At 42.9% G+C, this 23,214-nt stretch overlaps 1 protein-coding gene across 3 annotated transcripts in view; it reads left to right on the top strand.

The window, feature by feature from the left end:
• Positions 1–23,214, top strand: part of LIG1 (DNA ligase 1) — a 572,167-nt gene that overhangs the window by 517,560 nt on the left and 31,393 nt on the right. For all 3 annotated transcript variants that reach the window (XM_077250677.1, XM_077250678.1, XM_077250676.1), the window contains one exon: positions 8,199–8,342. In XM_077250677.1, the coding sequence (XP_077106792.1) occupies positions 8,199–8,342 (144 nt within the window). The remainder of the gene's footprint in view (positions 1–8,198; positions 8,343–23,214) is intronic.

Below are 23,214 nucleotides of genomic sequence, written 5' to 3' on the forward strand. Positions count from 1 at the left end.
CACCCGCCGCTATTGCGGGCACATGTCAGCTGTTCAAAACAGCTGACATGTGCTGGCTTTGATGCGGGCTCACCGCCGGAGCCCTGCATCAAAGAGGGGGATCTGACCTCGGACGTACTATCCCGTCCGAGGTCAGAAAGGGGTTAAGAAATATTTCCTAAGGGTAAATATCATGTTAATTCTATTTATACCCATGACAATTTTAACTGGTAATTACTTCTTTCTACACTTATATATGCTCTTTTGCATTTTTAATTGTTTGTCCAATCAATGTCACGTGTATACTATATATATGTTTTCAATGCACTATGAGGTAGATCATGAGTAAGACTCCATAGTTGAAACGCGTTGATCGTCCTCACTGGTGTGCCAGGTGTTTGCTATGCAGATTTTTTGAAGAACGTTATATTTTTTTAGTTGTCCAAAAGCTTTAAAAAATTTGAACCACCTCCAGCTGGATCATTTCTCCTCTTATGCTAATTTTACTCCCCTTTTGTTAATCTTTTATTTCACACTAAGTTGGTGAAGTAAGAAAGAACAAAATAAAACAATTATAAATTTGAGATCAATTAACTAAAAATTGGCACGTGCATATGTATTCACACCTTTTGCTATGAAGCCGTTATATTTTTGGTGCAAGCAAATACCTTACTTACTAAATTACATGCTTAGTGACAGGAAGTCCACCTGTATGCAATTTAAGTGTCACGTGGTCTGTCAGTATATACACACTTTTTCTGAAAGGTCACAGAGGCTGCACCATTAAGAAAGAGGCACCAATAAGCAAACACCCTGAAGACCAAGGACTTCTCTTCAACAACTTTATCCCTGACTTGTTTGAAGTCCAAGTCAGGATTGGGCTCTAAAAAAAAAAAAATTAAATATCTCAATCTCTTATGATCCCCGGAATACTATCACATCCATTATCATCAAATGGAAAGAACATGGTACCACAACAAACCTGCCAAGAGAGGATCGCCCACCAAAACTCTCAGCCTGTGATGAGAGCATCAATCAGAGAGGCAGTACGACCCTTAAGGAGCTGCAGAGTCCCAAGCAGAGACTGGAGTATCTGTCCATACGACCACAATAAGCCGTACATTCCATAGAGGTGGTTTTTATAGAAAAGTGAACAGAAAAATGCCTATATTTATAAGCAAGAATTGTAAAGTTCAGTTTGTTTGCCAAAAGGCTTGAGACTCTCGAAATGTATGGAGGATGGTGCTGTTGTCAGATGACACCAAAATTTAACTTGTTGGCCACCAAGGTAAATGCTATGTCTGGCTCCAAACCAACACAGCTCATCATTCCAATAACACCATCCCTACAGTAAAACATGGTGGTGGCAGCATCATGCTGTGGGGATGTTTTTCAGCAGCAGGGACGATGGTCTGAGTTGAGGGGAAGATAGGTGGTGGGAAATACAGGGATATTCTTGAACAAAACCTGTTTGTCAGTGCTTTGAGTCCAGGTCAGTTGTTCTAACATGACAATCACCTAACTCATACTGCTAAAGCAACACTCGAGTGGTTTAATTGCAAATTTGTAAATGTTTTCGAGTGGCCTAGTCAAAGCACACACCTTGATCCAATTGGAAATCTGTGGTCAGATTTGAAAATTGCTGTTCACCAGCAGAAGCCATCTAACCCGAAGGAGCTGGAGCAGTTTTGCCTTAAAGGGAACCTGTAAGCAGTTTTGGCTGATATAAGATACGGCCACCGCCTTTCAGGACTTATCTACAGAATTCTATAATGCTGTAGATAAGCCCCCAATCCGACATGAAAAAAAATGTTTATTATGTCGCAGGTCCGGCGCCTCCCATCTTATGATTGCTGCCCCCCTGTTGCTTCATCGCTCCCCGGCATCGGCGCTCCTGCGCAGGTGTACTTATCTGCCTTGTTGATGGCAGGGGAAAGTACTGCAGTGCAGTGCACAGGCGCTGGGCCTCTTTGACCTTTCCCAGAGCGCGATGTCGGGGAGCCATGAAGCAAGCAGGATGGCGGCAATCATAAGATGATGGGAGGCGCTGGACCTGCGACACCCATCGGACCAGACTGCCCCGCGGGTGAGTATAATAAAACTTATTTTTCTTATCTTTCAGGTCAGATCGGGGGCTTATCTACAGCATTATAGAATGCTGCAGATAAGCCCTGAAAGGCGGTGGCCGTGTCTTATATCGGCCAAAACTGCTGACATGTTTGCTTTAAGAATCGGGAAAAAATCACAGGTTGCAAGATGTGGAAAGCTCATAGAGACTTATCCAAAGTGACTTGCAGCTGCAAGTGCCACAAAAGAAGGCTCTACAATGTACTGACTTTAGGGGGGTAAATAGTTTTGCACACTGAAGTTTTCAGCTACTTTGTCCTGTTTGTTGTTTGTTTAACAATAAAAAGAAAACAAATGTTCACAGTTGTATACATGTTCTTTACATGAACTGATGCAAAACCTAAAAATAACCACATAAATTCCAGATTGTGAGGTAGCAAGGCACGAAAAAAAGGTGGTTTGCACGTTAATGACTGGGCCAATTTTTACAATTATGACCACTGTGTCTTTATGAGGTTATAACTCTGGAATGCTTCAATGGATCCCGGTGATTCTGACATTGTTTTCTCGTGACATATTGGGCTTCATATAGTAGAAAAACTCCGGCACACACAAATATAATAAATGAAAAATGTATTATAATAAACAATTCCAAAGTTCAGACTCCAGTAAGGAAAGAAAAAATATATTTTTGGAGATTCTTACAGACATGTATTAAACTCAACGTTTCGGCTATTTTGCCCTTTTCAAGAAATGTCTGTTATCTGTAACATATATAAACATTATTATATTAACATTGGATTCATGTCATAAGAGACTAATATAAAAAAAAGTTTAACCAAAACAAAAAACAGAAACAAAGGGAAGGTAGAGGATATGTGTGATATATTGCATAGTGTCCTAGCAATAATCATCGTGCATCCCATGTATTTTGTTATGCCAGAAACCACAATTGACAGCCCCTGTTATAGGTGTGACCAAACATAAGTGGTGCTGAGAAAGTATATACCACAAATTTGAAAAATTAGTACTTTACTTGATTATGCTCCGTTTTAGGAGAAACAGTGAGTCATTCTGTGGGATAGAATAAACACAATATGAGGAGCAGTCCATGCCAATAATATGGCCTAACACGAAAAAAGGGAAAGATAAGGTCATGATGACGTTACCTGGTAAACTTAGCCTAGAGGTAAAAGGGAAGTGCCCAAGTGGAAAGAGGCTGCGGGATCCAAGGAGACACGTCGGCGGTGGATTCGTGGTGAGGCTGATGGAGGAGGACGCAAAGTGCCGGCTTTTATATGTTTCCGGTATTGTATAGTTTCCGGTGGGGAAAGAAAAATAAAAGGTAATGTGCTGCAGCGCATGTGCCCAACGAAAAAGGCCGAATCTCGTGCTGGAGAGCCAAAGACCATTCGGTGTGCACTCGTAGATGCATTGTGGGATGCTCCAGAAAAGGCCGAAGAATCTCTACCGGAGGTGGTGTGCTGTGCTTATGCGTCCTTTACGATATGCTCCGGAAAAAGCCGACCGACTCGGGCAAAGTCGGAATAATAGGTGAGCATGCGTAGTCCTATCTTGGATCGCCGCCTGCAAGCTGTGGAAATAATAAGGGAGTTAATAACCTGCGTGGAACTTACCACTTTGTTATAATGGAACACCTTAATCTTTTTATATATTGGGCTTCATGATAGCGGTAAAATTTCTTTGATATTACCTGCGTTTATTTGTGAAAAAAATGGAAATTTGGCACAAATTTTGAAAATTTCTCAATTTTCCAACTTTGAATTTTTATGCCCTTAAATCACAGAGATATGTCACACAAAATACTTAATAAGTAACATTTCCCACATGTCTACTTCACATCAGCACAATTTTGGAACCAAATTTTTTTTTTTGTTAGGGAGTTATAAGGGTTAAAAGTTGACCAGCAATTTCTCATTTTTACACCACCATTTTTTTTAGGGACCACATCACATTTGAAGTCATTTTGAGGGGTTTATATGATGAAAAATAACCAAGTGTGACACCATTCTAAAAACTGCACCCCTCAAGGTACTCAAAACCACATTCAAGAAGTTTATTAACCCTTCAGGTGTTTCACAGGAATTTTTGGAACGTTTAAAAAAAAAAATGAACATTTAACTTTTTTTCACAAAAAATGTACCATATATACTCGAGTATAAGCCGACCCGAGTATAAGCCGACCCCCCTAATTTTGCCACAAAAAACTGGGAAAACTTATTGACTCGAGTATAAGCCTAGGGTGGAAAATGCAGCAGGTACCGGTGAATTTCAAAATTAGAAATAGATACTCCATACCATTCATTATGGCCCCATAGATGCTCCACATAAAGCTGTGCCATATATAATGCTCTGCACCGTTCATTATGGCCCCATAGATACTCCACATAAAGCTGTGCCATATATACAATGCTCTGCACCGTTGCCCCATAGATACTCCACATAAAGCTGTGCCATATATACAATGCTCTGCACCGTTGCCCCATAGATAGCTGTGCCATATATATAATGCCCTGCACCGTTGCCCCATAGCTGTGCCATATAGTGCTCTGCACCATTGCCCCATAGCTGTGCCATATAGTGCTCTGCACCGTTGCCCCATAGCTCTGCCATATAGTGCTCTGCACAGTTGCCTCATAGCTGTGCCATATAATGCTCTGCACCGTTGCCCCATAGCTGTGCCATATAGTGCTCTGCACCGTTGCCCCATAGCTGTGCCATATAGTGCTCTGCACCGTTGCCCCATAGCTTTGCCATATAGTGCTCTGCACCGTTGCCCCATAGCTGTGCCATATAGTGCTCTGCACCGTTGCCCCATAGCTGTGCCATATAGTGCTCTGCACCGTTGCCTCATAGCTGTGCCATATAGTGCTCTGCACCGTTGCCCCATAGCTGTGCCATATAGTGCTCTGTACCGTTGCCCCATAGCTGTGCCATATAGTGCTCTGCACCGTTGCCCCATAGCTGTGCCATATAGTGCTCTGCACCGTTGCCCCATAGCTGTGCCATATAGTGCTCTGCACCGTTGCCCCATAGATAGCTGTGCCATATAGTGCTCTGCACCGTTGCCCCATAGATACTCCACATAAATCTGTGCCATTGCTGCTGCTGCTGCTATAAAAAAAAAAAAAAAAAAAAACACATACTCACCTCTCTTGCTTGCAGCTCCTCGGCGCCATCTTCCCGGCGTCTCCCCGCACTGACTGATCAGGCAGAGGGCGGCGCGCACACTATATGCATCATCGCGCCCTCTGACCTGCACAGTCAGTGCAGAGAGACGCCGGGAAGATGGTGCGGCGCCCGGCGTGTGGAACGAGGACAGGTGAATATGTCATACTTACCTGCTCCCGGCGTCCAGCTCCTTCCCCCTGCCTGTCTTCTGTGCCGCAGCCTCTTTCTCTATCAGCGGTCACCGGCACCGCTTCATTAGAGAAATGAATAGGCGGCTCCGCCCCTATGGGAGGTGGAGCAGCCTATTCATTTCTCTAATGAGCGGTCCCACGTGACCGCTCAGGGGAAGAGGCTGCGGCACCCGGAGACAGTGGGACGTGCAGGGGGTGCGCCAGGAGCCCCGGAAGCAGGTAAGTATATGACAGTGCTCACCCGCCGACCCCACCACCGATCATGACTCGAGTATAAGCCGAGAGGGGCACTTTCAGCCCAAAAATTTGGGCTGAAAATCTCGGCTTATACTCGAGTATATACGGTACTTCAGCTCCAATTTGTTTTATTTTACCAAGGGTAACAGGAGAAAATGGACCCCAAAAGTTGTTGTACAATTTGTCCTGAGTACGCCGATACCCGATATGTGGGGGTAAACCACAGTTTGGGCGCATGGCAGAGCTCAGAAGGGAAGGAGCGCCATTTGACTTTTCAATGCAAAATTGACTGGAATTGAGATGGGACGCCATGTTGCGTTTGGAGAGCCACTGATGTGCCTAAACATTGAAATCCCCCGCAAGTGACACCATTTTGGAAAGTAGACCCCCTAAGGAACTTATCTAGCTGTGTGGTGAGCACTTTGACTCATTAAGTGATTCACAGACGTTTATAATGCAAAGCCGTAAATTAAAAAAATCATATTTTTTCACAAAAATTATCTTTTTGCCCCCAATTTTTTATTTTCCCAAGGGTAAGAGAAGAAATTGGACCTCAAAAGTTGTTGTACAATTTGTCCTGAGTACGCTGATATTCCATATGTGGGGGTAAACCACTGTTTGGGCGTAAGGGAGAACTCGGAAAGGGAAGGAGCACCGTTTGACTTTTCAATGCAAAATTGACAGGAATTCAGATGGGACGCCATGTTGCGTTTGGAGAGCCACTGATCTGCCTAAACATTGAAACCCCCCACAAGTGACACCACCCTAATTGGAAAATGGAAATAAATACATTTTTTCAATTTTTCCATAACTAAGGGGGTGATGAAGGGGGGTTTGATTTACTTTTGTAGCTGTTTTTTTAGTGGATTTTTATGATTGGCAGCCGTCACACACTAAAAGACGCTTTTTATTGCAAAAAAATATTTTTGGCGTTACCATATTTTGAGAGCTATAATATTTCCATATTTTGGTCCACAGAGTCATGTGAGGTCTTGTTTTTTGCAGGACGAGTTGACGTTTTTATTGGTCACATTTTCGGGCACGTGACATTTTTTGATCGCTTTTTATTCCGATTTTATTGAGGCAGAATGACCAAAAACCAGCTATTTTTTAATTTCCTTTGAGGGGGGGGGGGGGGGAGTTTATACTGTTCCGCGTTTGGTAAAATGGATAAAGCCGTTTTATTCTTCGGGTCAGTACGATTGCAGCGATACCTCACTTATATCATTTTTTTATGTTTTGGCGCTTTTATACGATAAAAACTATTTAATAGAAAAAATTATTATTTTTGCATCGCTTTATTCTGAGGACTTTAACTTTTTTATTTTTTCGCTGATGACGCAGTATTGCAGCTCGTTTTTTGCGGGACAAGATGACATTTTCAGCGGTACCATGGTTATTTATATCCGTCTTTTTGATCGCGTGTTACTCCACTTTTTGTTAGGTGGTATGATAATAAAGCGTTGTTTTTTGCCTTGGTTTTTTTTTTTTTTTTTTTATGGTGTTCACTGAAGAGGTTAACTAGTGGGACAGTTTTATGTCGGGTCGTTACGGACGCGGCGATACGAAATATGTGTACTTTTATTATTTTTTTTTATTATTTAGATAAAGGAATGTATTTATTGGAGCAATATATATATTTTTTATTTATTTAGGATTTTTTTTTTGTTTGTTTTTTCACGCATGTAATTTTTTTTTTTTTTTACATTTTTACTTTGCCCCAGGGGGGGGACATCACAGTAAAGTGACAGATCGCTGACTGCAGGGAGGCTTCCCGGTGCCTGCCCTGAGCAGGCGCTGTGAAGCCACCTCCCTGCAGGACCCAGACGTAGCCTTGTGGCCATTTTGGATCCGGGGCTTGCAGGGAGGAGACGCTCGGTACAAGGTGAGTACATCGCCTTGTACCGATCGTCTCAGGGAAGCACGCAGGGAGCCCCCTCCCTGCGCGATGCTTCCCTATACCGTCGGAACACTGCGATCATGTTTGATCGCAGTGTGCCGGGGGTTAATGTGCGGGGCGGTCCGTGACCTCTCCTGGCACATAGTGCCGGATGTCAGCTGCGATAGTCAGCTGACACCCGGCCGCGATCGGCCGCGCTCCCCCCGTGAGCGCGGCCGATCGTTCTGGACATACTATTCAGCCCTTGGGAAGTAAGGCCCACCCCACATGGACGGAATAGTACGTCCGATGGCAGAAAGGGGTTAAATGGCATCTGGCAAATGTCACTTTCAGGGAGCCTTATTTCAGGTTTCTGGTTGCCTTTCATGCACTTTCAACAACTGATGGGATTGTCTGATGGTACATCCCTATAGACTTTTGCAAGGACACCTGACATCTAGAGAGCACTTACTACGGCCATGCGGCAAGCAAGCCAAGTTAATTCTGTAACTACACAAATGTCTTATACTTGCTGTTATCACAGTTATTTTTATAAGCATGATGATCTATAAAGAAATCAATTTTACATCGGGTCTAGTCTTAACGAAATCCTACGCTCAAAATTTTTTATCATTTTCTCTTATTCATTCTAGGATCATGTTCTTGACAGTCCAAGAAGTTACTACCGCTGGGACAGTGCTGCAGAGCCAGACTATTGGTTTGAACCTGTTCAAGTCTGGGAAGTAAAATGTGCAGATCTTTCAGTTTCTCCTGTTCATAAAGCTGCAATTGGACTGGTAAGTCTTTATGCATCAGTAATAGCACTGCATATTTAATCAAAGATGGAGGAGAGGCAGTGGGTGCTTATGTACTGTTGAATGTTTACAACAGGGCTGTGAAGTCTGAGTCATTTAAAATGGACCGACTCACTCCTAAAATATATAATAAATTGGTACAGTAGTTCAGTGCAGAATGTGCTGTAAATTTTCTTATAATAATTTTGGAAACTTCTGAAATGTCCTATAAATGTCTGTTATGTTCCTGATCTAAGGATCTGGGCTTTTAGCTGAGATGAATCTGTGCTGCACTTTATGTACAGGCTAAGTAGTGACCAGTGCTGGGGAGTTGGAGTCGAAAGTCTGGGAAATTGCGGCTTCTGAGTCAGTGGTTTGGCTTACTGACTCTCCAGCCCTGGTTTACACAAATCCTGCCCTTGTCCCAAAACATCCACCAGGTTGTCCTCTCCATCAAAGGAGACTACATATAAAAAGCCCACGGACATTCCTACCTCAACTGTAAGGCATGCTTAGAAGAAATCAGGACAGAGCAGGTACGCAGATAAGTAGAAAAAAAATAAGTTAAGAATTTGATTAAGGTCAGCAGCCATGGACTTATAAGATACCGTATTTTTCGGACTATAAGACGCACCTTTTTCCTCCCAAAATGGGGGGTACATCTTATAGTCCGGATGTATGGGCTCTGGCTGAGGTGGGGGAGCGGTTTTGGTGGAGCATCGGGTCACAGGAGGCTGGATCCGGCGGCTCCGGCTAACTCCTGTGCCCGCTACTAAAGAGAAATGAATATGCACTGCAATTCACGCCCATGAGCGTGGAGGGCAATGCATATTCTTTTTTCTGGCATCCCTGGTACAATTGGCCCCATCCCTGTTCCTGGAATGTTGGTCCCATCCTTTTTCTTTTATAATTGGCCCCATCCTGTTCCTGGTATCCATGGCCCCATCAGGAAAGATTTTTAAAAAAAAGTCACCTACACAGCGCTCCCTCACAACGTCCTGCTCCGGTGCCAGCAGCTGCTTAATGCTTGTAAGCAGCGCATGGCAGGGACATCATGCACTGCTTACAAGCAGAGCACAGCTGCCAGAATACTCACCGGGACCGTTCATCAGAGGTCGCGGTGAGTATCCATTTCTCTTCAGTAGCGCGCCCTGTCGGCCGCCTGCTTCCTGCTGGGGCCAGCGGTCACGTGTGCCAATACTTAAAAGAAATGAATGTTCTGAATATTCATTTCTCTTAAGTATTGACATACGTGACTGCTGGCCCCAGCAGAAAGCAGGCGGCCAACAGTGCGCTCTACTGAAGAGGAATAGATACCCACCGCGACCTCTGATGAACAGTCCCGTAAGTATTCCGGCAGCTGTGCTCGCTCTGCTTATGAAGTAGCACATGATGTTCCTGCAATGCGCTGCTTACAAGCATTAAGCAGCTGCTGGCACCGGAGCAGGACGTTGTGAGGGAGCGCTGTGTAGGTGACTTTTTTTTTTTTTTTTTTTTTAAATCTTTCCTGATGGGTCCGTGGATACCAGAAACATGATGGGACCAATTATGAAAGAAAAAGGATGGGTCCAATCATACCAGGAACGGGATGGCGCCAATTATGATAGAAAAAGATGGGGCCAATTATACCAGAATAGGGATGGGACCAATCAAACCAGGACCGTGATTGGGCCAATCATACCAGGACTGGGATGGGGTCATGCATACCAGGACCGAGATGGTGCCAATCATACCAGGATAAGGATGGTGCCAATCATACCAGGATAGGGATGGGGCCAATCATACCAGGATAAGGATGGGGCCAATCATACCAGGATAAGCATGGGGCCAATCATACCAGGATAGGGATGGGGGGCCAATCATACCAGGTTAAGGATGGGGCCAATCATACCAGGATAAGGATGGGGCCATGCACACCAGGATAGGGGATATTACAGTACAATATTGACCATTTTTTTTGCTTCAATTTTTTTTCTCTTAATTTCCTCCTCTAAAACCTAGGTGCGTCTTAGGCCTCTATCACACTTCCGTCCTTTCAGATGTGTCGCACTGCATCGGCACGACGTATCGACGGATGCGTCAAAAATAGTGAAAACCGTATGCAACGCATCCAGTATTTCGACGGATCCGCTAGACGGTTCTGTCGAAAAACTGGATCCATTGTGTCCTTTTTTACTATCCGTTTTTTTAACGGAGCCGTTTTCCATACCAAAAAAAAAATGGGAGTCTCCCAAATGTGATTGGCTACTGGAAAATAGAGAAAACTATATATTGACTGTTTTTACACCCCATCTTTGACAGGGTTTAGAGAAAGTGGCAGAGATGGAAGGAGTGCTTGTGAAAATTGCGAACGTAGTTACTGATGTTATTTTTGAGACCAATAGGCTGGAAATAATAGTTCGGGAGAAGGAGGCAGCAGCAACAAGGAGGATTCTTCAACAGTGACGTCGCCGGCGACGCCTATGGATACTTCCCATAAACGCACAGCGGATGACCCGGGGCGTCTATTCAACTCTCTACATGGAGTTGCGGCAAAACCCGGATACATTTTTTAATTATGTTCGGATGAGGTAGGAACACTTTGATGTTTTGGTGGAACTTGTTGGGGATGTCATCCGAAGGAAGGACACATATATGAAGTTTTCCATCTCACCGGCTGAGCGGCTGATGGTGACACGGCGGTAAGCCTACTTGTTGTTTTAGTTTTTTTTACCGTTCATATTTTATGCCATGTAAACATGTTTTAACCAATGGATAACCACTTCAGCAGTGAACATGCTGCAGAAAATACTGCGCTGAAACAGTGTTGCATTTTCTGCAGCATGTCAATTATTTTATTGTTTGTGCCCATTCCACAGTGTTTAACACTTGCTCCATAATAGGAATGCACAGATGTAAAAATGCTGGTTTAAATGGGCACTAAAACAGAACAAAAACTTCCGCAGTGCCGTTTATCAAAACCGTAAAAAAAAATTAAAAAAAATTATATTTTTGAAAATTGCTTCAAAATGTAATGTTGGTGTTTGAAATTTTTAATAACATTTTTACAGTTGTGGCCAAAAGTATTGACACCCCTGCAATTCTGTCAGATAATACTCCGTTTCTTCCTGAAAATGATTGCAATCACAAATTCTTTGGTATTATTATCTTCATTTAATTTGTCTTAAATGAAAAAACACAAAAATAATTGTCCTAAAGCCAAATTGGATATAATTCCACACCAAACATAAAAAAGGGGGTGGACAAAAGTATTGGCACTGTTCGAAAAATCGTGTGATGCTTCTCTAATTTGTGTAATTAACAGCACCTGTAACTTAACTGTAACTGTGGCACCTAACAGGTGTTGGCAATAACTAAATCACACTTGCTGCCAGTTGACATGGATTGAAGTTGACTCAACCTGTGTCCTTGTGTGTACCACATTGAGCATGGAGAACAGAAAGAAGACCAAAGAACTGTCTGAGGACTTGAGAAACCAAATTGTGAGGTACCATGAGCAATCTCAAGGCTACAAGTCCATCTCCAAAGACCTCAGTGTTCCTGTGTCTACCGTGCGCAGTGTCATCAAGAAGTTTAAAGCCCATGGCACTGTGGCTAACCTCCCTAGATGTGGACGGAAAAGAAAAATTGACCAGAGATTTCAACGCAAGATTGTGCGGATGTTGGATAAAGAACCTCGACTAACATCCAAACAAGTTCAAGCTACCCTGCAGTCCGAAGGTACAACCGTGTCAACCCGTACTATCCGTCGGCGTCTGAATGAAAAGAGACAGTATGGTAGGAGACCCAGGAAGACCCCACTTCTTACCCCGAGACATAAAAAAGCCAGGCTGGAGTTTGCCAAAAAAAAAGCCTAAAACGTTTTGGAAGAATGTTCTCTGGTCAGATGAGACAAAAGTAGAGCTTTTTGGGCAAAGTCATCAACATAGAGCTTACAGGAGAAAAAAAGAGGCATTCAAAGAAAAGAGCACAGTCCCTACAGTCAAACATGGCGGAGGTTCCCTGATGTTTTGGGGTTGCTTTGCTGCCTCTTGCACTGGACTGCTTGACCGTGTGCATAGCATTATGAAGTCAGAAGACTACCAACAAATTTTGCAGCATAATGTATGTCCCAGTGTGAGAAAGCTGGGTCTCCCTCAGAGGTCATGGGTCTTCCAGCAAGACAATGACCCAAAACACACTTCAAAAAGCACTAGAAAATGGTTTGAGAGAAAGCACTGGAGATTTCTATGGTGGCCAGCAATAAGTCCAGACCTGAATCCAATAGAACACCTGTGGAGAGATCTAAAAATAGCAGTTTGGAGAAGGCACCCTTCAAAAATCAGGGACCTGGAGCAGTTTGCCAAAAAAGAATGGTCTAAAATTCCAGCAGAGCATTGTAAGAAACTCACTGATGGTTACCGGAAGCGGTTGGTCGCGTTATTTTGGCTAAAGGTTGTATTAGGCTGAGGGTGCCAATACTTTTGTCTGGCCCATTTTTGGAGTTTTGTGTGAAATGATCAGTGTTTTGCTTTTTGTTTCATTCTCTTTTGTGTTTTTTCATTTAAGACAAATTAAATGAAGATAATACCAAAGAATTTGTGATTGCAATCATTTTCAGGAAGGAACTAAGTATTATCTGACAGAATTGTAGGGGTGTCAATACTTTTGGCCACAACTGTATATGTTTTTCACAGATTCCTTGCTACCGGAGAATCCCTAACTTCACTGCATTACCAGTTTCGCCTTGGAATATCGACTATTTCCGGAATTGTGAAAGTGACCTGCCGCGCACTCTGGGATACTTGGCATCAAGAATACATTCCAAATCCGACTATGGACATCTGGCTGCAGAGTGCTGAAAATTTTGAGAAACTGTGCCATTTCCCAAATTCCTTGGGTGCTGTAGATGGCAAACATATCCGTATTTCAAAATCTGCAGGATCTGGCTCAGAGTACTTTAATTACAAAAAGTACTTTTCAATAGTACTCATGGCCATAGCGGATGCCAACTGTAAATTTATTGCTGTGGACATTGGAGCCTATGGCCGGTCAAACGACTCACAAGTCTTCAGAACTTCTCCGATGGGGCGTCATCTATATGGAGACAGCTATGATTTTCCTCCAGCAAGACCACTCCCGGGAACATCTGGACCACCTATGCCATTTGTGTGTGTTAGTGATAAGGCATTCCAGCTGTCATCACACCTACTAAAACCTTATGCAAGTAGAGATTTGACCCGAACCAAAAGAATATTTAATTACCGCTTAACAAGAGCCAGACGAGTGTTGGAGTGTGCGTTTGGCATTTTAACCGCAAAGTGGCTAGTGCTGCTAACTGCCATAAAACTGCACACAGAGACTGTGGATGAGGTTGTCAAGGCCTGTGTGGTGCTGCATAATTATGTTATTTCCCAGGAGCCAGTTTCCATGGATGATGAGGACTCACAGACAACCTTGTGGGATTACCAAAGCAACTCTGTTCGTGCGGCAGGTAGGTTTCCAGAATGAGGGACCACTTTGCTGAGTATTTCATATCACCTGAAGGCAGCGTTCCATGGCAAGACAACATAGTTTGAGATCTTTCTTTGATGTCTCTGTCAATAATGTTTCTGTACAAAGTGTTATGATTTTATTGACACCAAGTTTTATTACTTATTTCCCTAAAGTTTGGTATGTTTTCTAATTAACCTAATATGTTATACCTCTTAAACGTGTGTTATGTTTTTGTACCTTTTGTTTCTGTACTTAAATGAAGACACTTAACAATAAAATAGTTTTGAAACCAAACAAAATTTTATTTAACATATTTTTATAAAAAAAAAATTATAAACTTTGTGTCACACCAAATTTTTTGGAACCCTTTTTGGGGTAAACACTAATAAAAAAAATTATTTCAAAAAAAAAAAAAAGATTCCACATGTTTATTTTCAGACAAAAGATTTAAATTTGCTATAAGTCTGTAAAATGTAGTGTGGAGATACTACTGGAAGGGCTGGAAGGTTAGACCACGTCAATGGGGGAAAGCCTACTGGGTTGGGGTTGATGTGAAGTGGAGGGGGGGGGCAAAAACATGAGGCTGAGCAGGGAGGTCTGGTTGGACAGGGGATGGTGTTGGTGTAGGTGGCAAAGTAAACGGGGAAGGAAAGTTTGACAGGGAAGAAAACGCTGGGGAGGGCCTGGGTTTGGATTTGGGCCTGGGTTGGGAATTGGGGCTGGGTTGGGAATTGGGCCTGGGTTGGGAATTGGGATGGTAGTTGGGCCTCGGTTGGGAAAGGGCAAGTGGCTTGGAAAGGATTGGTAGGAGAGACAGTGGCTGTGTGAGGAGATGTGGGAGTTGGAGGGGCTTGGGTGATGACATGCACTAGAGCAGCATGACCCTCTTGCATTACCTGCATCTGCTGGTCAAAAGTCAGCTTTTCCATGCTCCTGAGCATTGACTGGAAAAACAGGTTGTTTGGAGAATCCCTTGCATCTGAATGCATCCTATCCAAGCGACTGCTATGTTCACTGATGCGTGTTTGCACCATGTTGAACCCAGCAGCCACTTGCTCTCCCAAAATTTTGAAAGAGCTCTGGAAGGATGCATTCAGATGCAGGGACGCAGGAGCATAACTCCTTTCCTGACCCCTCAGTCGCTGCCGCCACGAACCTAATTGTGGTCTAGAGGTGGCAGGATCAGAGGGGTGGGGTAAAGGGAACGCTAACTCTTCACCAGCAGCTTCAAGTAACGAAGGCTGCAATGATGCTTCAGTGCTGGCGGGGGTTGAAGTGGATGGGGCAGAGGTATCGGAAGGGCCAGACGAGGGGTCAGAGGGGTGGGGTCTACCGACGTGGTCCACGGTGGCGGACTCCAGAGAGATTGCTCCAGAGGGGTCCAAGGTAGAAGCAGGCTCCCGAGTGCTACAGAAGTTGCTGTGAAATAGAAAAAAAAACTATTTATATATTGTTATATATTGATAGGAAAAAGCCCTGCCTGAAACCAAAAAAGTTAGACAGGTAAACATGGTGAATTATTCAATGGGTTGTTGAATATTTACCTTCTTCTCAGCATCGTTGCCCGGAGGAATGACAGGGCGCGGCTGTATTTGTATTTTGACCGGCGTCCTCTTGAGCCACTCGGGGCCTGCATCTCCTTGTTAAACTCCCTCTTGAAGCGATCCCTGAGTGACCGCCACCGCTTCATAACCCTTTCACCTGTAAAGAGAAGAATGACATAAAAAAATGGGTTAAGTACAACACAATCCGACCTGCTCCACAAATTACTGAAATTAGACTACTTACGTTCTAGAGTCTGCTGCCTTGGATCAAGGTCCTCCTAGTTGCCTACAATGTTGTGACATACTTCCAACCAGAGCCGACGTGTGACTAACAGATCTGCATGCCTGCGGTCAGCCATATTCCACAGCGGCTCCCGCTCGTGGACCGCTTCGATGAGGCGGTCCACATTAAGTCCGGCTTCATCATCTGAGTCGGGAGCACGTTTTGAATCCTGTGAAAAGAGCAAAAAAAAAAAAAAACACATTAGTACACTGAAACACAAAAGCACCAAGAAAAAAAAAAACAAAAAAAACTCACTGCTGGCTGACCGCTGCGGCGATTACGACACTGACTCTGGGAGCTGCTGGGAGGGACCTTCATGTGCAGCAGACTAAAAAAAAAGGAAAAAGAATTATGTTGGATGTAGGCATATGTTGTATGTGTACTGTGATGTATGATGAACTGTTTTGTATGTGTTGGGTGCACTGTGATGTGTGAAGCGACTGTTTGGGCACAACTTACACTCTGTGCGCCTGCTCCTTTTTTCTCCATCCCGTCTCCTTCTGAGAGGCCCTCGGCTGCTTCAGCTTTCTGTGAAAACATAATGCATATAGTGTTTAACAGAAATTTTAACTAGAACACCAAAAACAAAATAATTTTTAATTTACCTCACTACGCTGACGCTGTTGAGGAGGGCTCCCAGAAGAAGACATTTTCTGCCGACTCGTTGGTCTCTGGTGTATCTGCAAGTATAAAGACACTTGTAAGCTACTATACAAATGATATTCGAAGGTTTGTGGTCTTTAATACTTACATCAGGAAACTGGCTTGATGGCTCAGTGTTCCCTGGTTGCTCGGTGGTCCCTGGTGTATCTGCAAAAATAAAGACACTTGTAAGCTACTATACATCAGGAAACTGGCTTGATGGCTCAGTGGTCCCTGGTGTCCTGGTGGTCCCTGCTGCCTGAGTGTTCCCTGATGGATCTGTAAGTATGAAGAATTTATACTTAGACCCACAAACCCCTCAAAGTAGCTAAAGTTAAAGATTTAAAAACCACCCTGCTCAAATGATCTGAGCAATGTTCAAGCAGGCCAACAAACGTTTTGAGAAACAACTTCAAAAAAATATACCCAAGGAAGACCTGTCTGAGCTGGATTACCTAGTTAATGTGCAAGCTGTAAAACCATTTCCCCACCCCCAAAAAAATACCCTCATGTAAAATTGAAATGCCTACACACCAGTTTAAAATGTCTTGACCACATATGTGATTTGAAAAGAGACCTAAAACTAACTTAAAAAAAATACACCATAAAAAATTTGCTATAACCTTTTATATTAAAAAAATAAACACTCAACCAACTGTGTATTGCATGTGTGGACACTTGTACATACACCATTTTAAAGTTTACCTTTGTGAAATGATACTACAGACATTTTGAATTTAAAAAAAATGTATTTATTTATTTTTTTTTACATTTTTTTTACCATCATAATTAGGAGCTAGAATGCTACAATACAATTAAAAAAAATAAATAAATAGCAAAAAACCAAACACACACGCAAGACACACACCCACACCACCATTATACCCACACACTGAAATCACACCACACTACTTTTAATTAACTACATCACAGTAGAAAAACATGCACGCGCAATCACCCAGACGCACGCACCTGAAAGCACACAGGAGCTCGCACAACACATGCACACGCACAAAAGCACACAAACGCATGCACAACACATGCACACACACAAAAGCAAACAGGCACACACACAGTGCATGCACACCCACGAAAGCACACAGGTGCACGCCAACACACAGAGATGCACATGCACAAAAGCACACAGGCAGACACACACACACGCAGACACGCACACACATGCACACAGACGCACGCAAAAATGGCAGTACTCACACTGACTGGTAGTCCTCTAGCTTGACGCTGGCTTCTGGCAGCACAGTCAGGCCTCTGGCTGCATAGGGTTTATAGCAGGCCTCTGGATGCTGGCTGGCTGGATGCTGTCTTCTTGCTGGCACATTTGGGGGTGAAGCCCCAGGCCAGGTTTATATAGATTTGGGGCTGTCTGGTGAAATTGGCTAAAAAATCCTGATTCTGAGCATGCTCAGTGTAAAAAAAAAAAAGGATTCCAGCTCTGGATTCCGTCATACGACGTGTCACGACGGATCCTGTGTCCATAGGCTTCCATTCTAGTCAACGACTTATGCTGCAGGATCCGTCACGACACGTTTTCCCTACTCAAGACAAAAAAATGTTTTTTCCAGACAACGGGCCGCCAAATTCCGACGGATCCAGTGCACGACGGACGCGACGTGTGGCAATCCGTCGCGAACCATTGCTAATACAAGTCTATGGGAAAAAAAACGCATCCTGCGGGCACATTTGCAGGATGCGTTTTTTTCCCAAAACGACGCTTTGCAACAGTTTCAAAAAGACGGAAGTGTGAAAGAGGCCTTATAGTCCGTAAAATACCGTATGTTCTGGCTACTAATGGCCGTATGTCAGCCTATATCACAGCTTCACAGATTCTTAGCTGTAAAACAACACCGGAATTGCGACTTAAAAACAATTGCACAGTAGAATTTTTTTTATCATTTCATCACACTTTTTTTCCCCTTTGTTTTATGGTAAAGTGGATAGTGCGATTCAAAACGACTAAATAACTTTCCCTACAAAAACACGCCCTTGAAACACCTGCATCAATTGAAAAATGAAAAAGTTATATCTTTTGAGAGATGAGGAAAAAACAAAAATGCAAAAACAAAAGTTCTGTGTTTAGAATGATGAGGGCACTTTGACAGGCATGGCCTCCAGGAAGGCAACTGCATTGAACAATTTCCTGAGCTGACAGTTGTCATCCAGCTGCCCTGAAAATAGGTTTTCCACAAGGGCAGTTTATACTCATGAGAAATCATTCATCCTTCTTGAACTCCTACTCACAGATCTCTTCTCTGTGTGTAGAGTTCAGAGGCTGGATTGTCCAGAATGGGTGCCGAGATACTCCTTTTAAGCATGCAGCTGTTCAATCAACATCTGATCTGCTAGTACCCACCATGAGGGGAGGCGGATCAGACTGATAGGTACCTTCCATAAGAAGTCTATGGAGGTGAAGGATCTCTTGAGATTCTACTGGTTGAAATTGGATGGTGGTGTTGGAGCAATGGTGTTGGATTATCCATTGGTCCACTTGACTCCTGAGGCATTGAATGTTACATGGCTTAATAAATGTAATTTGAAGGGGGCTTTTAATTATTCTTTTAATTGTATTTGTCAGGACACCACCTTCTAAAGTTTTTCCACTGGCTTGATAAATAAGAACAGAGAGTTTGTAAACTGTAAGTCATCGGGGCTGGTTATTTGGTGGCATGCCCGACGGAATTATGTGGGCAAGGCGAATTTTATAACATGACTGATGTAGACAAGCAAGGAAAATCAGTGACAACACTTGTACGGACTTTTGTATCATGGTGGTGATGGGAGATGCCTGAAATTTCCAGTGATTAAGTTGGTTCGGCCCTTTGCAAGAAGGTATAGGTTAGAAAACAAGGTCTTCCATATGGAAGCTCAGTGGATCTTTTGCCTGAAAAGTATTATGTCACGGAGTGTAATTGATGGAATCTGCTTTGTTTAATGTATCCAGTGGATCTTTGACGGCATGTTCTGTATGATTGGGGAGCATTTGCTCAGTTTTGTCAGTAGAAGTAATGAGTTGCTTTTTTTTGAGTGTTCTTAGCTGTGTAAGTGCTTCCTGATTTAATTGTGATAATTTGTGATTGTAATTTTTTATTGTTATATCTGTGGACCTTATGGGCAACTTTGGCCTTGCACTTGATATGGATGTATGCTGCATTATAGAATTTTGTAAGTTTTGCAATATTTTGTGTGATGTGTGGTAGAACTTAGTTATTTTGGGGATATACAGACTTCATAAATATGGAAGACTACATGGAAACTGGTATACCACTCCTCCAGTGATAATCTCCTTCTGATAAAACTGTGATTTTATCAAAACTACAGCAAGTAGCCCAGTAAGTGACATATTGCTGGAATCTGGTCTGCCCATTATGCAGCTTTCAAACTAAGTGACAAAAACCTGCTAGTAGATTCTGTTTAAAGTAGAGTCCTATGTACTGAGGCCTTGATGGTAGTCACATACTGGGACAAAAGGTGTCCTCATGTTGACCTCCTTTCATAGGAATAAAATACCTCTTTATATGCTTGGGACAGATTCTGCCATTACCAAGTTATTCTGTGTGTGAGAGTGTAACCAGCATATAGAAGGTGTTGACCTTGCCAACCAAATGTTACAGCCGCATAGTGCAGGGGAAAAAATTCAGGGTCTGGAATAAAAATGTACTCTCTTGCCAAAATGGCTTTCGCTTGTTCCCTCATAGTTTACTGAAAAGTAGAAGATCGGGTATCTTACCTCAAATATAAGGAGTTGATTATAGATATGTGTTTATATTATATTGTATAATTTATTATATTTTTGCCTTTCAAAGTAAATGCACAACTTTCATCAGGTCTAAGAAATCTTACGGTAGACAGTATTGCAATCGGCTGCTGTAAGATATCTGTTGACAGATCTGCTTTAACCCCTTCATGACCTTGGATGGATCCATACGTCCAGGTTGGTAGGTACTTACCAACCTTGGACATATGGATGTGTTGGGGTGATTTTGCGCTGACATGACAGCTGAGACCTGGCACTCACTGCCGTGAGCGGTGCCTTCCCCACTCCTGGCAATCAAATGCATCCTCAGACCATTCCAGCAAAATGTGAACTCCAATATGGCGCTCCTTCCCTTCTGAGCTTTGCACTGTGCCTCAAAAGTAGTATACCCCCACATAAGGAGTATCTGTGTACTCAGGAGAAATTGCACAACAAATTGTATGGTCCATTTTTCTGCTTTTACCCTTATAAAAATAAAAAATAGGTATGAAAGAATATTTTAACATTTTTGGATTTTTTTTTTATTTTTACAACTCATTGTTAAAAAGGTCTGTGATGCACCTGGGAGGGGGTTCAAAGTGCTCACCACACATCTAGATAAGTTCCTTCAGGGGTTCAGTTTCCAAAATAAGTTCACTTGTGGGGGAATTTCCACTGTTAAGGCAAATCAGGGGCTCTCCAAACGCGGCATGGTGTCGGTTGATGATACCAGACAATTTTGCATTAAAGTCAAACATGCTCCTTTCCTGGGGTATTTGCGTACTCAGGAGAAATTGTGCAACATATTTCAGGGTCAATTTTCTCCTGTTACCCTTATGAAAATAATAAAAAATTGTGGTCTAAAGTAAAATAAAATTTTTGTGCAAAAAAAAGTAAAATGTTCTTTTTCTCCTTCCACATTGTTTCAGTTCCTGTGAAGCACCTGAAGAGATAATGAACTTCTTGAAGTGGTTTTGAGCTCTTTGCGGATGCAATTTTTAGCATGGTGTTAATTTTGGGTATTTTCTGTCATGTAGACCCCTCAGTCACTTCAAATAAGATGTGGTTCCAAAATCTATTTACCGTATATACTAGAGCATAAGCCGACCAGAGTATAAGCAGAGACACCTAATTTTGCCACAAAAAATTTGAAAAAATTACTGACTCGAGTATAAGTCTAGGGTAGGAAGTGCAGCAGCTACTGGTAAATTACAAAAATAAAAATCGATACCAATAAAAGTAAAATTGATTGAGACATCGGTAGGTTAAAAGTTTTTGAATATCCATATTGAATCAGGAGCCCCATATAATGCTACATACAGTTCATGATGGGCCCCATAAGAAATACAAAAATATGCCTCATATAATGCTGCACAAAGGTTAATAATGGCCCCATAAGATGCTCCATTGAATAATATGCCTCTTATAATGCCCCATAAAGGTTGATGGCCCCATAAGATGCTCCATAGAATAATATGCCCCATTTGCTGCTCCATAAAGGTTGATGTACCTATAAGATGCTCCATAGAATAATATGCCCCATATGCTGCTCCATAAAGGTTGATGACCCCATAAGATGCTCCATTGCATAATATGCTCCATATGCTGCTCCATAAAGGTTGATGACCCCATAAGATGCTCCATAGAATAATATGCCCCATATGCTGCTGCAATTAAAAAAAAAAAAAAAAAAAAGAGAAACTCGCCTCTCATTGCTGGGCGCCGAGTGTGCTGTGTACCGAGCAGGAGAAGACACCGGCGCGCTATGGGGGCCAAGTGACTGAGTCACCACTGGCTCAGGCCCCGGCACTTACGATATTCACCTTTCCCCATTCCAGCACCGCTGTGTCTTCCGGCTCTCTGCAGTTACTGTTCAGGCAGAGGGCACACACTGAACACATCATTGCGCCCTCTGACTTGAACGGCAGTCAAACGGGGATAGGTGAATTTGGCATGGCTCATCCTCCCCTGTCATACCCCTTCCTTGTGCGGTCTCGGCAAGTCCCTGCTTCTTCGATGGTCTCCAGCGTGCGCCGGCAGCTTGTTCTTGTGTTCAGCGGTCACATGGTACCCCTCATTAAAGTAATGAATATGCGCTCCACGCCTATGGGAGTGGAGACACATCCATATTCATTACTTTAATGAGCGGTACAACGTGAATGCTGAACACAGGAAGAGCTGCAGGTGCTAGAGACCATCTGAGAAGCAGGGACGTGCAGAGATGTGTCAGGTGGGAGTGAGTATGATGTAACAGCTGCCGACCCCCTGGGACAATTACTCGAGTATAAGCCGAGAGGATGGGCTCTTTCAGCCTAAAAAAAAGGGCTGAAAATCTCAGCTTATACTCGAGAATATACGGCATATGATTTTGTAAATTTTGTTGGAAATAACTTTTAATTGTTATATCTCCTCAAAAAAAATTGACAAAAATTTTACTTATGTTAAGTAAACTTGTGGGAAATGTTATTTAGTAAATGTTTTCTGTTAACATAACTTTTATGCCCTAAATCAGAGTTGTTTGAAAATTGTTTAAATTTTTCACCAAATTCCGATTATTTTCATAAACGTAAGTCATATTGAACACATTTTATCACTATTTACCCCCACTAAAAAAAACAAAAAAACAATCTCCGAATCAGTGTGACCTGTTGACGCGTTCCAGAGTTATTACCACATAAAACGACACTGGTCAGAATTGTAAAAATTGGGCTCGATAAAAAGGTGAACACAGGCACGTGGGTGGAGGGGTTATTAAAGTGCACTCAGAATTCTACAATTCTGCAATCCCCAGCAGCCGCCTAATAGTGTGATGGAGCTGTGATGTTCTGCACCATTCATGGTGTACATTTGGCCTCTGTTGGAGCCAGTTATAGCTGATTGGTGGGGTGTCTGACCCCACTGAGCAGATAGTGATGCTATTGTGAGGTTTGGTTTACGAAGACCTCTTCACTGCCACTACAATCCTGCTCATAGAGGTATTACATTTACTTATTACAGCGTCATTGGGTCTCAGAAGAGCACAGATAATTTTTTTTTCTTGCACAGTTGTGCAGATGGCTCCATGGTTCCCTGCTCTTTTATTTGGCATTTGAAATAAATTAGTGACTGCAGCAGTCATTGTCAGTAGTGAGTGTGACATGTCCCGCATGTGCTCAGTCAATACCAGCATGGGAATATGGC

The sequence above is a fragment of the Ranitomeya variabilis genome, chromosome 4, assembly GCF_051348905.1.
Source record: "Ranitomeya variabilis isolate aRanVar5 chromosome 4, aRanVar5.hap1, whole genome shotgun sequence".
Lineage (NCBI taxonomy): Eukaryota > Metazoa > Chordata > Amphibia > Anura > Dendrobatidae > Ranitomeya > Ranitomeya variabilis.